This window comes from Bubalus kerabau, chromosome 5 (assembly GCF_029407905.1).
Source record: "Bubalus kerabau isolate K-KA32 ecotype Philippines breed swamp buffalo chromosome 5, PCC_UOA_SB_1v2, whole genome shotgun sequence".
In the NCBI taxonomy this organism is placed as follows: Eukaryota; Metazoa; Chordata; class Mammalia; order Artiodactyla; family Bovidae; genus Bubalus; species Bubalus kerabau.
This window is the reverse complement of record NC_073628.1, coordinates 64,461,240-64,479,637: the sequence shown is the minus strand read 5'-3', so window position 1 is coordinate 64,479,637 and position 18,398 is coordinate 64,461,240. Positions and strand designations below refer to the sequence as shown.

Genomic DNA, 18,398 nt, shown 5'->3' with positions numbered 1-18,398 from the left:
CTGCCAGGTTTATATGTGTGTGTTTTAACTCTGTGTTCTGTGTTGTGATTTTTGATGGCCATTTTGCTTTGTCTGGCCACCATTTGGAGAAGGCAATGGCACCCCACTCCAGTACTCTTGCCTGGAAAATCCCATGGATGGAGGAGCCTGGTGGGCTGCAGTCCATGGGGTCACTAACAGTCGGACATGACTGAGCGACTTCACTTTCATGTCCATTGAGTCAGTGATGCCATCCAATCATCTCATCCTCTGTCGTCCCCTTCTCCTCCTGCCTTCCTTCTTTCCCAGCATCAGAGCCTTTTCAAATGAGTCAGCTCTTCGCATCAGGTGGCCAAAGTATTGGTGTTTCAGCTTTAGCATCAGTCCTTCCAATGAATACTTGGGACTGATCTTCTTTAGGATGGACTGGTTGGATCTCCTTGCAGATAGATAGATATGCAGAATCTGGAGAAATTGTCCTTTTCAGATCATAATGCTGTGGTAGTAATTCAGTCATGCTTTCTTTTCTTGTGTTGATTGGTTTCCGCCTGTGGCAATTCTCTTGGATAAGCTTTACCAAGTGCTGCAATGATGTTCAAGGTTCCACAAAGCCTGTGATAGGAGAACCCAGCCAGTCAGTGATTTACCAAAGTCTTCCTCATTAAGTCCCTTTTTAATAGGACTTGTTGCTACTCTTGACATTGAGTAGAGCTTAGCTGGGCAAGCAATTGAGAGTGAGGCTAAGGTTTCAGCCACTTTGAAGATCTACAGTTAGGAAACATGTTCAGACACCTTAGAGGAAGCCAATATGGATAAAGAGAGAGGTTTGGAGGGTGAGGTGCAACTTAGAGAGTAAGAAGTAGTGTTTCCATGTGTTAACTATGGAAGAGTTTAGTATCCAGATAATGCAGGCCTTTCTCAGTCATGTGAACTATTTAGATAGCATGTAAATATCATGGAAGATTTTTAAAGAAATGATGGGACCAAATTAAGGAGTTCAAAAGTTCATAAAATAGTGAATTAACCTTAGTGTGAGAAGTGAGAGAGACAGACACAAAAGGATAAATAGGAAGATGGCATAGAAATTGAGGCAAGATTTGACATAAGCCTTTAAAAGTGGCAGCATTTGACATGGAGGGCAAAGGTTTTCAGAGAAGACAGGAAATTAAAATTAGTAAAAGTGGTGGTGATGTAGAAGACCAAGTGAGAGCCTCTGTCAGTGCCTTGTGCTTTTTATCTGGCATGCTTCCCTGTGTTCTGGAAGAGAACAGACCACGCTAGTTTATCTCATGAGTACAGAAAATGGAAAGACTGGATCTGGGAACCCAGTGTGTGGTCCAGTTTTCTGGACTTGACACAATTCCTTTAGTTCTTTTGATTAAACATTTATCTGTTTTTGTTTTTTGCTTGGAGATTAAATCCTAAAAACCAGATATAGGAAATGAGGTAGAATGTAGCAAGAGGTTGCTTATGCCATATACTGACTTCTGACTACCAGAATCCTCCCCTGAAATCCTAGTGCTTATTTCTAGCAGCCACTGTTTCCAGAGCACAACCCTCTCCTGGGTTCAGTAGGCAAATCAAATTCTTTCTTTGCTGCCTTTGTTGTTGCTGTTCAGTTATCGACACATATCCTACTCTTTGTGATCCCATGGACTGCAGCACACCAGGCCTCTTTGTCCCTCACCATCTCCTGGAGTTTGCTCAGACTCATGCCCATTGAATCAGTGATGCCACTCAACCATCTCATCCTCTGTCACCCCTACTCCTCCTCCCCTCTGTCTTTCCCAGCATTACAATCTTTTCCAATGAGTCAGCTCTTAGCATCAGGTGGCCAAACTATTGGAGTTTCAGCTTCAGCATCAGTCCTTTCAATGACTATTCAGGGTTTATTTCCTTTAGGATTGACTTGTTTGATCTCCTTGCTGTCCAAGTGACTCTCAAGAGTCTTCTCCAGCACCACATTTTGGCAGCATCAGTTCTTTTGCACTCAGTCTTCTTTATGGTCCAACCATCACATCCATACATAACAACTGGAAAAAGCATAGCTTTGACCATGTGGATATTTGCCAGAAAAGTGATGTCTTTACTTTTTAAGATGTTGCCTAGGTTTGTTGTAGCCTTCTCTCCAGGAAGCAAGTGTCTTCTAATTTTAAGGTTGCACTCAACATCCGTAGTAATTTTGGAGCTGAGAAGAAAATCTGTCACAGTTTCCATTGTTTCCCCATCTATTTGCATTGAAATAGATGCAAATCACACTGTTGGCAATTTGATCTCTGGTACTTCTGCCTTTCCTAAACCCAGCTGTACATCTGGAAGTTCCTGATTCACAGACTTCTGAAATCTAGCTTAAAGAATGTTGAGTGTAACCTTGCTAGCTTGGGAAGTGAGCAAAATTGTCTGATAGTTGGAACAATTTTTAGCACTGCCCTTCTTTGGAATTGGGATGAAAACTGACATTTTCCAGTCCTGGGGCCACTGCTGGGTTTTCCAGATTTGCTGACATATTGAATGCAGCACTTTAACACTATCAACTTTTAGTATTTTAAATAACTCAGCTGGAATTCAGTCACTTAGACTAGCTGTACTGATGGTAATGCTTCCCAAGGCCCACCTGACTTCACACTCCAGGATGTCTAGTTCTAGATGTGTGACCACACCATTATGGTTATCCTGGTTATCAAGACCATTTTTGTACAGTTCTATGTAGATGATGTATGGCTGAGTTTTAAAGGGTTGAACCACAAGCTTTTTCCTTCAACTATTCTAGACAATTCTTTTCTAGCATTTAGTATCTGGATATGAAGTATGATGATTTTCATTTTTAAAATTCTTTTTCCATACATGAATGCTTGAATGACTTTGTTCTATTTAAATTCCCACGCTTTTAATGTCTAATAAGGAAAATTCCTCTTGTCAGATATAATTTTTAAAATTATAGCAATTAATTTTGATAACTATTCTACTGAGAGTCACATGTACCCTTTATTTTTACATCATTTTCTGTAAATATATTTGAAATAATAGACTTAACTGGAGGAATACAAGAAATAGTATTTAATACTTAAATAAAGTTATTCTATAACACAAGATAATTGGAATCCCAGAGAATCTCTCTCTGTCCTTCTTCATGGTGAATTCCTACATTTATGGGGTTTCATCTTGAAGGTGAAAAGCAGAATCTATCACTAATTGTTGTTTCTGTCACTAATTTTTGGAACCCATTAGTGCCTGTCTTTCTTAAATGAATTCCGTAGCAGGCTCTGTGTGTGTGTGTGTGTGTGTGTGTGTGTGTGTGACCCCATGGACTGTAGCCCCTCAGGCTCTTCTGACCTTGGGTCTTTTTCCCAGCAAGAACACTGGAATGGTTTGCCATTCCCTCCTCCAGGGGATCTTCCCAACCCAAGGGCAGAACCCAAGAGTCTCTAGTATCTCCTTCATTGCTGGCAGATTCTTTACCTGCTGAGCCATCAAGAAGCCCAAAGCAGGCCTTGGATTGTATGCAAATAAGCCTATAACTGCAGTGCCGGCTATCTCCAATTCCCAGAGCAGCAGTCTTCTTTTCTTGTACTGTGTACTTCAGTTGTTCTGCTAAAAAGTGATATATTATCTATTAATATGCATAAAATATTATAAGATTTTGATGAATTCATAGTACTGTATATATGTGCCAGCAATCTTTTTCATTGCCAAAGACATTGCATTTTATGTTTAAAATATATCTGTCCTTTATTTTGCTGAAGTACTTAGTGGACATATACATGGCTCTAATTGGGGTTCTCAAACTAGCAAGGAGATCAAATCTGTCAATCCTAAAGGAAATTGGGCTTCCCTCAAGGCTCAGATGGTAAAGAATCTGACTGCAATGTGGGAAACCTGTGTTTGATCCCTGGGTTGGGAAGATCCCCTGGAGGAGGGCATGGTAACCCACTATAGTATTCTTGCCTGGAGAATCCCCATGGACAGGGGAGCCTGGATACTGGCCACCCTGAATATTCATTGGGAGGATTAATGCTGAAGCTGAAGCTCCAATAATTTGGGCACCTGATGCAAAGAGCCAACTCATTGAAAAAGACCCTTCTGCTAGGAAAGATAGAGGGCAAGAGGAAAAGTGGACGATAGAGGATGAGATGGTTGGATGGCATCACTAATTCAATGGACTTGAGTTTGAACAAACTGCAGGAAATAGTGAAGGACAGAGAAGCCTGTCATGCTGCATTCCAGGGTGTTGCCAAGAGTCAGACATGACTGAGTGAACAAAAATGACAGCGTGGCTCTGATAGTTTGGTAGACAGACACTAGTGTTACTTCCAGTTACAGCTGCTTACTGGCACAATTGTTAATCCTTCCTGCCCTTAGTGTTTGCTAGACTTACTGATTCATTTCTTACAAAAACTATGGCAGAAATTATGGGATGTCAGCCTGAAATTAAGTTATCAAAATTGATGGTCACCAAAGCGGTCTTTGGTGTTGTCTTATCTTTATCTTGCATTGTCCTACGGAAGCCATTTGCTGTGACATTAGGAAAGCTCATTGAGATATCCACATGATGAGAAACTGTCCTACCAATAACCACAGGGCAACTCAGATGCAGTCTCTTACTCTCAGTCAAGCCTTCAGATAAGACCACAGCTTTGTTTGACATCTTGCCTGCAAGCTCATGATGAACATTGAGTCCAATACATGTGCTAAATCGTGTCGGGTTTCCTGCACTGAGCTAAAGGATTTTGGGTATTTAGACCTCCTAAGTGTTGATGCAATTTGTAGATTAAAAATACAGTGTTTTTCCTGTTTAAATTATTCTTCTCTCCAACTCAGTAAGAGTAATATTCTCACATACTAGGGTGGGGGAATCTATTAGAATACAATTAATCATTGACAACTTTTGTAGTCAAAGTAATTACCCAAATTAATCAGGTCAGTAGATAATGTTCTATGTCATCTGGCCTGTAATTTGACAATCTGATTCAATCTGAACTGATTTTATTTTTTCAAGATTTTTCCTTGGTTCTCCTTTTCCAATGTAAATTCCCACATGTTATTTTTGTTTTTGTCATTTCTGTTGTTATTGTTATTAATTTTATAGAAATTCATCAAGAGCTAGGCTTTATTCAAATGAAGCCAAGAACTAAAGTTGGGAGATTTATACATATTCTTAATTCCCTATTTTAGACTAGTTTTAAAAACAATGAAAATTGCTGGAATATTTCAGGATATAGCTCCTTTATGTCAATAATAAAAGTAAAAAGATCTAATGCATGTATATTTTATATGTCATTTTTGGGAATTGAAAACAGAGACTATATCCATCTCTTTTGGAAGTTACCTTAACATATTGAAGTCATTAGAAAAAAGATTATATAATGCCAAAGCAAAAAAATACCAACTGATTTAGGGTAATTGTGTATTCCCAAATTTATTTTCATAAATATTTGTCTATCCTAAATTGCCCTTGACAAGCATTTTTAAAATGTTTTTGGTGTTAACATTGTTGTTTTAAAGTACCTCAGAAAGCTGTCATAAAAACAGCCTTCAAAATGTCATGAAATGTTAAAACACAATGTCAAATAGGAAGTTCATTAAGTCAAGAGGTCAGGATTTTTTAAAATGCCAGAGACTATGTGATACAAGCTGTTATGTTGAGTGAAAATTAATCCTTCAGTTCATTTCAGATCAGTCGCCCAGTTGTGTCCAACTCTTTCTGACCCCATGGACAGCAGAATACCAGGCTTCCCCATCTATCACCAACTCCCAGAGTTCACTCAAACTCATGTCCATCGAGTGGGTGATGCCATCCAACCATTCTCTCTTGTCCCCTTCTCTTTCCACCTTTAATCTTTCCCAGAATCAGGGTCGTTTAAATAAGTCAGTTCTTTGCATCAAGTGGCCAAAGTATTGGAGTTTCAGCTTCAGCATCCGTCCTTCCAATGAATATTTAGGACTGTTTTCCTTTAGTATTGACTGGTTGGGTCTCCTTGCTGTCCAAGGGACTCTCAAGAGTCTTCTCCAACACCACAGTTCAAAAGCATCAATTCTTTGGTGCTTAGCTTTCTTTATAGTCCAACTCTCACATCCATACATGACTACTGGAAAAACCATAGCTTTGGCTAGACAGACCTTGTTGGCAAAGTAATGTCTCTGCTTTTAAACATGCTGTCTAGGTGGGTCATAGTTTTTGTTCCACGGAGCAAGAGTCTTTTAATTTTATGGCTGCAGTCACCATCTGCTGTGATTTTGGAGCCCAAGAAATAAAGCCTCTCACTGTTTCCATAATTTCCCCATCTATATGACATGAAGTGATGCAATTGGATGCCGTGATCTTAGTTTCCTGAATATTGAGTTTAAGTTAACTTTTTTAGTCTCCTCTTATACATTCATCAAGACGCTTTTTAGTTCTTCACTTTCTGACCTAAGAGTGGTGTCATCTGCATATCTCAGGTTATTGATATTTTCCCTAGTGATCTTGATTCTATCTTGTGCTTCATCCAGCCTGACATTGACATTTCACATGATATACTCTGCATATAAGTTAAATAAGCAGGGTGACAACATATAGCCTTGACATACTCCTTTTCCTATTTGTAACCAGTCTGGTGTTCCATGTGCAGTTCTAACTGTTACTTCTTCACCTGCATACAGATTTCTCAAGAGGTAGGTCATGTGGTCTGGTATTCCCATCTCTTGAAGAATTTTCCAGTTTGTTGTGATCCACACAGTCAAAGGCTTTGTCATAGTCAATGAAGCAGAGTAGATATTTTTCTGGGACTCTCACTTTTTCAATGATACAGAGGATGTTGGCAATTTGATCTCTGCTTCCTCTGCCTTTTTAAAATCCTGCTTAAACATCTGGAAGTCCATGGTTCACATACCGTTAAAGCGTGGCTTGGAGAATTTTGAGCATTATTTTTCCGGTGTGTGAGATGAGTGCATTTCTGTGGTAGTTTGAACCTTCTTTAGCTTTGCCTTTCTTTGGGATTGGAATGAAAACTGACTTTTTCCAGTCCTGTGGCCACTGCTAAGTTTTCCAAATTTTCTGGCATATTGAGTGCAGCACTTTCACAGCATCATCTTTTAGGATTTGAAATAGCTCAACTGGAACTCCATCCCCTCCACTAGCTTTGTTCATATAGGGCCCACTTGACTTTGCATTCCAGCATGCCTGGCTTTAGGTGACTGACCATACCATTGTGGTTATCTGGGTGATGAAGATCTTTTTTTATGTAGTTAACTGTGTATTCTTGCCACCTCTTCTTAATATCATCTGCTTCTGTTAGGCCCATTCCATTTTTGTCCTTTATTGTGCCCATCTTTGCATGAATATTCCCTTGGAATCTCTAATTTTCTTGAAAAGATCTCTAGTCTTTTCCATTCTATTGTTTTCCTCTATTTGTTTATGTTTATTACTGAGGAAGACTTCCTTATATTTGCTATTCTTTTGATCTCTGTATCCAAATGGGTATATCTTTCCTTTTCTCCTTTGCCTTTAGCTTCTCTTCTTTTCTCAGCTATTTGTAAAGCCTCCTTAGACAACCAATTTGCCTTTTTACTTTTCTTTTTCTTGTGGATGGTCTTGATAACTGCTTCTTGTACAATATCATGAACCTCTGTCTGTAGTTCTTCAGGCAATCTATCAGATCTAATCCCTTGAATCTATTTGTCATTGCCACTGTATAATTTTAAGGGATTTTATTTAGGTCATATCTGAATAGTCTATTGGTTTTCCCTACTTTCTTTAATTTAAGTCTGAATTTGGCAATAAGGAGTTCATGATCTGAGCCACAGTCAACTCCAGTCTTGTTTTTGCTGACTGTATAGAGCTTTTCCACCTTTGACTGCAAAGAATATAATCAATCTGATGTCAATATTGACCATCTGGTGATGTCCATGTGTAGAGTTTTCTCTTGTGTTGTTGGAAGACAGTGTTTGCTATTACCAGTGCTTCCTCTTGGCAAAACTCTGTTAGCCTTTGCCCTGCTTCACTTTGTACTCCAATGCCAAATTTGCTTGTTACTCCAGGTATTTCTTGACTTCCTACTTTTGTATTCCAGTCCCTTATCATGAAAAGGACATCTGTTTTAGGTGTTAGTTGTAAATGGTCTTGTAGGTCTTCATAGAACTGTTCAACTTCAGCTTCTTTGGCATTACTAGTTGGGGCATAGACTTGGATAACTGTGATGTTGAATGATTTTCCTACAAATCAAATAGAGATCTTTCTGTCATTTTTGACATTGAATCCAAGTGCTGCATTTAGGACTCTTGTATTTACTCTGATGGCTACTCCATTTCTTTTAAAAGATTCTTGCCCATAGTAGTAGATATAATGGTCATCTGCATTAAATTCACCCATTCAAGTCCATTTAAGTTCCCTGATTCCTGAAATGTGAATTCTCACTCCTACCATCACCTTTTTGACCACTTCCAATTAATCTTTACAACTTTTTATTTTAACTTGACTTAAAAATACTTCAATAGGTTACTAGTCTTCAACTTCATTTGAACTGTAACAAGTTAGACTCAGTAATTTATATTTCCAACCACAGATTCAAAAAAGAAGGCAGGTCTTAATTTATGTGTGATGTTAAATCTTTTAATCCTCTATGTTCTATTGTCTTCTTTTAAAAATATTTAAGAAAAGTTTAGGCACCAGAGTGGTTTTCAAGACTTGGTTACAAGCAATGGTATTATGACTTATTTACTTGTAGTTCACTGTTGCATAATAATGTTTTCATGTGCAAAACAAAAATATAACAAATGTGAGTTAAAACTTTACCCAAGTCCCTCTTCTCACTATATACCAAATATGTTTTGGTCAATATTGAGCTAGTATATCATTTCTGGACAGAGTAGTACAAAGAGTTAAAAAGAATGAAGATTGCTCTTCAACATCATTTTTTCCCCATTCTTGCTGCTCAAGCTTGTGATTGAAACAAACTCCTTGATAAATTTTTAAACCACAGAAGTGAAGATGTTATCAACCCAGTATTAGTCCATTGCAGTCTTTCAGGCTCCCCTGTCCATGGGATTTTCCAGGCAACCAACTGGGTTGTCATTTCCTTCTCCGGGGGCTCTTCCTGACCTGGAAGTCAAACCTGTATCTCCCACATTGGAGGCAGGTTCTTTACTATCTGAGCCACCAAGGAAGCATGTTGTAATTTTTTCAAACCCCACTGAAAATAGAAGAGGAAACATATTGACTTCTGTAAATGAGAGTGGTAGGTAGTGAGTGGGCAGTGGGGTGGTAAGGTAACCACATAGGAGGACACTTAGGTGCCCTGCTGCTGCCGCCAAGTTGCTTCAGTCGTGTCCGACTCTGTGCGACCCCATAGATGGCAGCCCACCAGGCTCCCCCATCCCTGGGATTCTCCAGGCAAGAACACTGGAGTGGGTTGCCATTTCCTTCTCCAATGCATGAAAGTGAAAAGTGAAAGTGAAGTCACTCATTCGTGACCGACTCTTCGTGACCCCATGGACTGTAGCCTACCAGGCTCCTCCGTCCATGGGATTTTCCAGGCAAGAGTACTGGAGTGGGGTGCCATTGCCTTCTCCGCTTAGGTGCCCAGTCATGTGCATTTTGTTTTTTTCATCTTAAAGACTGAATGTTTTCTCAATTTCTCTTTAAAGCCTCCAGGATCTTTACTTTCTACTTTCTAGGAATTCTTCTTCAGCTTTACCTAATTCTAGTCACACATAGTTTTCTGCAAAGTGATTTTTGAATGGAAGAAATAAGTGATAAAACAGAACTAACCATAAACCTCAAAATAAGATTAAAAAATTAAATTCTTCCAGTTCTTATGGAAATATTTCCTTATTTCACTTTGGTGAACATCGAGTCTTCATTTCATTGAACTTTTATTACATATAAACTTTATTATTTAACCACCTTTTTCTTACTTTGATCTACATAGAGTTTCAGTTCAGTTCAGTTCAGTAGCTCAGTCATGTCCTATTCTTTGTGACCCAATGGACTGCAGCATACCAGGCTTCCCTGTCCATCACCAACTCCTGGAGCTTGCTCAAACTCATGTCCATTGAGTTGGTGATGCCATCCAACCATCTTATCCTCTGTTGTCCCCTTCTCTTCCTGCCTTCAATCTTTCCAAGCATCAGGATCTTTTCAAATGAGTCAGCTCTTCGCATCAGGTGGCCAAAATATTAGAGTTTCAACATCAGTCCTTCAAATGAATATTAAGGACTGATCTCCTTTAGGATTGACTGGTTGGATCTCCTTGCAGTCCAATGGACTCTCAAGAGTCTTCTCCAACACCATAGTTCAAAAGCATCACTTCTTCGGTGCTCAGCTTTCTTTATAGTCCAACTCTTACATCCATATATGACTACTGGAAAAGACATAGCTTTGACTGGATGGAACTTTGTTGGCAAAGTTATGTCTCTGCTTTTTAACATGCTGCCTAGGTTGGTCTTAGCTTTCTAAATGTAGAGTTTAGGGGATATAAAATGCTAATCTTGTATTACCCGTGAAAGGGAAGAATATGGTAGAAATTTAGAGGAAGTACATAGATTTATGTTACGGATTGAATGTTGTGTCCAGCCCCAATTCATACCTTGAAATTCTAATGCCTAACATAATGGTATTAGTAGATGGTGCCTCGGGAAGTAATTAGGGCTAGATGAATCACTCAAGTAGAATCTCCATGATGAGATAAGTGATCGGATAAGAGGAGAAAGACACCAGAGTCTCCCTCTGTACTATATGAGGATATAGCAGGAAAAAACAAACAAACAAACATCTGCAAGTCAGGAAGAGTGCTTGCACTGGAACTTAATCATGCTGATACCCTGATTTTGGACTACTCACTCTCCAGAACTGGGAGAGATAAATGTCTAAATTCTTAAGCCACAAATATATGGTATTTTATTATAGTAGTCCAAGCTAAGGCAGAGATTAGTACTTTAAATATAAGTGTGTCACATGACCACTTAATCAAATACTGAAGAATGTTTCTGGGATATCCACTTGTTCACCACACTTAACAATTGTTTGAAAATTTTATGAAACAGCATGGAAACTGAACAGAGCTGAAGAGACTTTGATGACTTTAAAGTACTCTATTGGAAATAGCAACATACAGGGCACAGCATTTTGTTCAAAGACGCACACCTGGAATTGTTGGAACCATGGTCGTTGCTTCATGAAATCTTGTCCAATGAACCACAGTAATCTCTCATTTAATAATCTGAAATAAGAGTGTGATTACTTTTGTCATTTTCTAAAATTACAAAATAGATGATTATGTAACCAGTTCTGATGAAAAAAGCATAATAGTGCTGCATTAGCAAGTGGAAGCCTAATTAACCAAATACAAGTAACAACTGAATAATTACTTCTAATATTAAAATAATTATATTATAATTACATAGTTTCAAATAGACAAAAATGCATTGTATGAAGCCCATCAAAAAGTAAATGTCACATCTTACTGTATATAATTAAAACCCTGTACAACACTTTCATTTTATTTATAGACAACTATATGTTAGTACTTTATTTTTTAACTGCATCCATCATACTTTATAGAACTAGCTTTTGGTGTCAACAGATGAAATCTCTAATGAGCTATGATCAGAAAAAGGAATACAGATGTACTGTACATCAAATTTTCCTTTCCTAATTAGCACAGCAGCTGTTTGGCTGACAGTTTGAATGATGTTTTTTGTGTTTATTCTAAATTACCTGTATAATTTATGGATCTTTTTGTTGGAACTTGCCATATTCTTTTGATTTCTTTTCAAAAAAAGCAGGATAAACTAAGCTTAGGTGAATTACCTATTCTAGTATTAAACTACAGTTATATACACAATGACCAAATAACCAAATAGTATAAGTTGTATTATAAAAATGAAACCAAAAAACAAAAGACAAAAATATATTTCAATATATAAATTTTTGTGATTTGTGAAATCTGTATGACTATGTAACATCCTACTTATAAATATAAAATAGACCTACATATAAAATATAAAATATAATATATAATATAAAATATTTATATAAAATATAAAATAAATATAAAATAGAATATAAAGTAGACCTATGCATCTTAACTATTTTAAGAAATACATTATCTCAAGCACATTCCTGTACACAATAAAATTTAAATAAAAAGCTAACTGAGATTTACATGAGAAAGTGATTAAAAATTTGTAGGACTTATGTGTATGTGTTCAGGATGGGGAACACATGTATACCTGTGGCAGATTCATTTTGGTATTTGGCAAAACTAATACAATTATGTAAAGTTTAAAAATAAAATTAAAAAAAAAAGAATCATATGAACCAATAAAAAAATAAATAAATAAAATAAAAATGCAATAACAGTCTAGAAATATCTGGAATATAGAAAGAATATTGTGGACAAAAAAATGCCACCTGCTATTTCAATAAGCCAACAATGTTGCATCTATGAAGCCATCAGCCACCACAGTTGCCCGCATGGCTATGCCCTGATGGGAAATCAGGATGGAGAAAAACAGGATACTGGTCCTAGATAGTTGAGATGCATATCAAAGGAATAATTTTAATGAGCCCAGACTCTTGCATCTTCCTACATAGTAAAGCACTAAAATCATTAACTTGAGATGTCTGTTTTTTGTGATTAGCTGTAATCTTTGGATGTTCAGTACTTCCCTGGTGGCTCAGATGGTAAAGTGTCTGCCTACAATGGAGGAGACCAGGGTTCAATCCCTGGGTCAGGAAGATCTCCTGGAGAAGGAAATGGCAACCCACTCTAGTATTCTTGCCTGGAAAATCCCATAGCTAGAGGAACCTGGTAGGCTACAGTCCATAGGGTCACAAAGAATCAGACATGACTGAGTGACTTCACTTTCTTTCTTTGGATTTTCAACTACCTGTTTTATTTTCAGCAAAAACTCCTATATATCCTTGCTCCTGGCTTATCTCTTTAGAACAGTTCCTCAGAGCTATCAGAGCTGTATCCCAAGCTATAGTCCTTAGTCATGCCCTGATTAAAACACAATTCTAAACTTTCAGGTTGTGTAATTTTTGTTTTTCACTTGATAATATACTACAGAATAATTTGTCTTAAAATATTACATAAAATATATAATTAACAAGAACCTACTATAAAACACAGGAAATTCTAATCAGTACTCTAATGATCTGTATGAGAATAAAATCTAAAAAAGAATTAATATATGCATAGGTATAACCAACTCACTTTGCTGTACAGAAGAAATTAATACATCATTATTAATCAACCATACTGCAATAAAAAATAATTAAAAATGAAATATTACAAAATATCACTTATTGGTGCAGAGATGGGCATATATACTGTGAAAAGATAAAAGATGCAAATACAATTGCAATTTCATATAAAATGTACTATATGATACAGTTATCACTATGAGTTCAGTCGCTCAGTTGTGTCCAACTCTTTGTGATCTCATGAACTGCAGCATGCCAGGCCTACCTCTACATCACAACTCCCAGAGTTTACTCAAACTCATGTCCATTGAATCAGTGATGCCATCCAACCATATCATCCTCTGTTGCCTTCTTCTCCTCCTGCTATCAATCTTTCCCAGCATCGGGGTCTTTTCCAACGAGTCAGTTCTTTGCATCAGGTAGCCAAAGTATTGGGAGTTTCAGCATCAGTCCTTCTAATGAATATTCAGAACTGATTTCCTTTAGGATTGACTGGTTGGATGAACTCTCAAGAGTCTTCTCCAACACCACAGTTCAAAAGCATCAATTCTTCGGTGCTCAGCTTTCTTTATGGTCCAACTCTCACATCCATACATGACTACTGGAAAAACCATAGCTTTGACTAGATGGACCTTTGTTGGCAAAGTAATGTCTCTGATACAAGTAGCATTTGAATGAGAAAATGACACTTTATATTAAATCTAAATTTATTCCTGATGCATTTAAGAGTTATTATTTCTTTTTAAATCAGCCATGAAATAATAGGAAAACACATGTAAACTTTTGCCTCCATAGATTGATTTAACATTAAAAGATAATTAGTACAAGTGACTGGCCAAGGGAACCTTAACATTACCCATAGCTTGACTTAATTTTAAAGAGGCTATTTCCTGACTCTAGACCCCTGACCTCCCTTTACTTTAGAAAACTTGTCACTATAAATCCTTTCTCTGCATCTTTGAAATGTAAATCTTTTAAACAGCCTTTGCCTGTTTTACAACCCAGGAATGTCTTTCTCAAGGACTTGGGAGACATCCTTTTGATAAGTAATCATCAAGAAAGATAGCACATCTATCTCCAATTTCCTGTGCAGGAAGGTAGGAGCCTAACTTCTCTAGACAAGGGTTCCTTACTCCAAGCTGCAAAATTGCTTCTAAACATGAAGCTAAGAGAACACTGATTTTTTTTTTTTCAGCGAATTAGTAAACATGGAAGGAGTAAAGTAGTCTCATTCCAACTTTTAAAACCCTATCATATTTTTCTTTTTCTTTGATTTTCTTTATTTTCACTGAAGTATAGTTGATTTACAATGTTGTGTTTCTCTCTGCCCTACAGCATAATGATGTGGTTATATGTATATAGATATTCTACTTTATACTATTTTCCAATAGGTTTTATCACAGGATATTGAATATAGTTCTCTGTGCTATACAGTAAGAACTTGTTTTTTATCCATCCTATAGGATGTTTTGCTTTTTATTTCAGTGGGAGTTGAGTTTAGACTCAGTTTTGGCAAGTGTTCCTTATTGCAATAGTCTTAAATTAAGTCTTCCTTGTCTGTCTGTCGGGTGCAATTTTTGCATTGACACAAGACTTCAGACCAGTCCAAGGACCTTGTTGTTATGGTTGTAAAATTGGAGGAAAGATTACATAGCAACTGTATAATTTACATCAGAACATGCATAGATAGTAGTAAAATATAGTAAAATAATTTGAAAGTGATGATTTTTTGAGTATTTTTTATCTTTGCTTTTAATATCATGTATTTACTTGAGATTTCTTTGGCCTGAGAAGGAATTTATGCTCTCCTGTTTACTCCCATTGCTACGGATTCTCCAAGCATTTGCACACAAGGCACAAGTAATTGATGACATCTTCAGAACATTGTTGAGCACCTTCTTGAAATAACTAATGAAGAGTTAATTGAAGGTCATTTTCCAGGCTGACCAACACACTAGCAAGAATAAGTGACTTCTATGCCAGGTGCTGTGATTGAAAGAGTAATGGTGCAAATGAAATTATGTGATAAATATAGATAATCTGCTACTAAGCTAAAAGATATTTGAAACAGTTTGGGGCTGAGGGAAATTCAGTGTATAAATTGATATAAGGATTAAACACATAGTGTAGAGAGGATATAATAGACCTTGAATTGGGTATATAAATTCATTACAAAAATTCATTACAAAAAATAGTTTTAAAACAAACTCTTCTCCATATATATCATAATTATACCAAGCTTAAACACATGACTGGAAGAATTTTTCTGAAAAATGTTTTTACTGCCCAAATGCATTGATAAATCTGACTTCACTCTTAGAAATAGTAACAGTAGTTCTTGAATATATTTCTTTGACAATATTTCTCTAACAGGCAATGATAAGTAGTCATGGTGACATATTAGAATCTTAGGTTAAAAAAGTCACTGCAAACCTGTTACAAACATGAGGAATTTATATTTAAATAAATACCTACGAACCTCATTCCATAGTTAATCAGGCACTCTATCTATCACATCTATTTCTTACTTCCACTGTATAATCATAAGGGATTTGATTTAGGTCATACCTGAATGGTCTAGTGGTTTTGCTTTTGAACTGTGGTGTTGGAGAAGACTCTTGAGAGTCCCTTGGACTGCAAGGAGAGCCAACCAGTCTATTCTGAAGGAGATCAGCCCTGGGATTTCTTTGGAAGGAATGATGCTAAAGCTGAAACTCCAGTACTTTGGCCACCTCATGCGAAGAGTTAACTCATTGGAAAAGACTCTGATGCTGGGAGGGATTGAGGGCAGGAGGAGAAGGGGACGACAGAGGATGAGGTGGCTGGATGGCATCACTGACTCGATGGACGTGAGTCTGAGTGAACTCTGGGAGTTGGTGATGGACAGGGAGGCCTGGCGTGCTGCGATTCATGGGGTAGCAAAGAGTCAGACACTACTGAGCAACTGAACTGAACTGAACTGAAATACATATGAATGTAGTGCTTTTTTAAAGTGTTAGGATAGTGTTTTAAACAATTTTTGAACTTTATGTATTTTACCCATCTGAGCCTAAGATCCTTAATAGTTTTGTATACAATAGAAGCAAATGAGTTGTTCAGTTGCTCAGTCATGTCCTACTGTTTGTGACCCATGGACCGCAGCACTCCAGGCTTCATCATCTCCTGAAGTTTGCTCAAACTCATGTCCACTGAGTCGGTGATGCCATCCTACCAAATCATCCTCTGTTGCCCCTTCTCCTCCTGCCTTCAATCTTCCAAGGCAGCAGTAATTTTTTCCAATGAATTGGCTCTTCACATCAGGGGGCCAAAGTATTAGAGCTTTAGCCTCATTCCTTCCAATGACTATTTAGAGTTGATTTCCTTTAGGATTGACTGGTCTGATCTCCCAAGGGACACTCAGTAGTCTTCTCCAGCACCACAGTTTGAAGGTATCAATTCTTTGTCGCTCAGCCTTTTTTTATTGTCCATTTCTCACATCTGTACTTGACTACTGGAAAATCCATAGCTTTGACTATCTGGACATTTCTTTGCAAAGTAATATCTCTGCTTTTTAATATGCTGTCTAGGATTCCCTAGTGGTTCAGATGATAAAGAATCTGTCTGCAATGTGGGAGATCTGGGTTTGATCCCTGGGTCAGGAAGATCCCCTGGAGAAGGAAATGGCAACCCATTCCTGTATTCTTGCCTAGAAAATCCCATGGATGGAGGAGCCTGGCAGGCTACAGTCTATGGGGTCACAAAGATTTGGACATGACTGAGCGACTTCATTTCCTTTCACTTCTAGGTTTGTCATTGCTTTTCTTCCAAGGAGCAAACATGTTTTAATTTCATGGCTGCAGTCACCACCCACAGTGATTTTAGAGCACAAGAAAATAAAGTCTATCACTGTTTTCATTGTTTCCCTGTCTATTTGCCATGAAGTGATGGGATCAGATGCCATTATCTAGTTTTTTTGAATGTTGAATTTTAAGCCAGTTTTTTACTCTCTTTTAACTTCATCAAGAAGAGTTTATGTATAATTATATTGAAATATTGAGCCATTGAGTTAGTTGTAGGAAATGTTGATTTGAGGTTGAACAAACATGATAAATTATTAATTTTTAAATTTCAGATTCTGTCAATGGCACTCAAATTTCTATGCTGATTCAGGATGTTTTGCTTCATTCAGGTGAGTGATTTCATTTTAACACTGTTAATAAATATACATTTAAAGCTAGAAAATTACATTGGTTTAAAAATGCTCTCACTAGAGACTTTACTTCAAAGTATAAAATGACAGAAACATTGCATCATTTAATTTATCCTTATTTGCATACTAATTTAGTAACTTTCATTTTAAATGACCCTTAGACAACTTAAACTTTTAAGAAAAATGTGTTAGATTTTGTTTTAAAAAGTGTAACCTATAACACTTTTTAAAAAATTAGGAAAATGCAAAATATATCGAAAAATTATGTGAGCATATTACAATTCAATGTTATACCTACTTAGCTTTTAAAATTTTTATATGACCATAGAGAACAAGATGTTTACTGATTTCATAGTATTAAAACATTCATAAGCTTTCATTTTTACTTTTATTCATGTGATAAAATGTTTCCTTTATCATTAATGCATAGCCTAATATGGTTTTCTATGCATAATCCAGAACAAGTATCTACATTACATAGATACTTAATTTGTCAAAGTTTCCCTGATTACCTTGCCATTGTTACGTCCTTGGGTTAAGTCATTTGTTTTCTTTAAAATGAGAGAATGAAGATTTCTTACAATCTCAGATACCTAATGCTGTCAGAGGAAGTCACTTCCTTTCTCTTGTACATAGAGCATCTTGTAATAAAAACAAGCAAAAAGAATAGTAAAAATTTCTTCTCCTGAACAACATTGCAGGAATTGTTTCATTAGAGCAAATACCTTCAGGTTCTGGTGGCTCAGATGATAAAGAATCTGCCTGTAATGCAGGAGACCCAGATTCCATCTCTGCATCGGGAATATCCCCGGGAGAAGGGACTGTCAACCCATTCCAATATTGTTGCATGGAGAATTCAATGGATAGACTAGCATGGTGGGCTACAGTCCAGGGGGTTGCAAAGACTTGGACACGACTGAGTGAGTAAACACACACACATCCTTCCATTTTTATTTCTGTCTAGGTATTGTTAGAAATTGTGATTTAATTTACAGCACCTATAGTATAGAGAGTATTAAAATGTATTTACAATGTATGTGTATA

General features: G+C 37.0%; 1 protein-coding gene across 10 annotated transcripts in view; it reads left to right on the top strand.

The window, feature by feature from the left end:
• LOC129652815 (craniofacial development protein 2-like) overlaps nucleotides 1–18,398 on the top strand; it is a 641,831-nt gene that overhangs the window by 557,918 nt on the left and 65,515 nt on the right. For 6 of the 10 annotated variants that reach the window (XR_008714779.1, XR_008714772.1, XR_008714781.1 and 3 more), the window contains one exon: nucleotides 17,277–17,333. Coding sequence is in view for 2 of the 10 variants with exons in the window: in XM_055581827.1 (XP_055437802.1) it covers nucleotides 17,316–17,333 (18 nt within the window). In the remaining 8 variants the exon portion in view is untranslated. Of the gene's footprint in view, nucleotides 1–17,276; nucleotides 17,334–18,055; nucleotides 18,275–18,398 lie in introns of all 10 variants that reach the window. The other 4 variants (XR_008714789.1, XR_008714769.1, XR_008714759.1 and 1 more) reach the window with 2 other exon arrangements.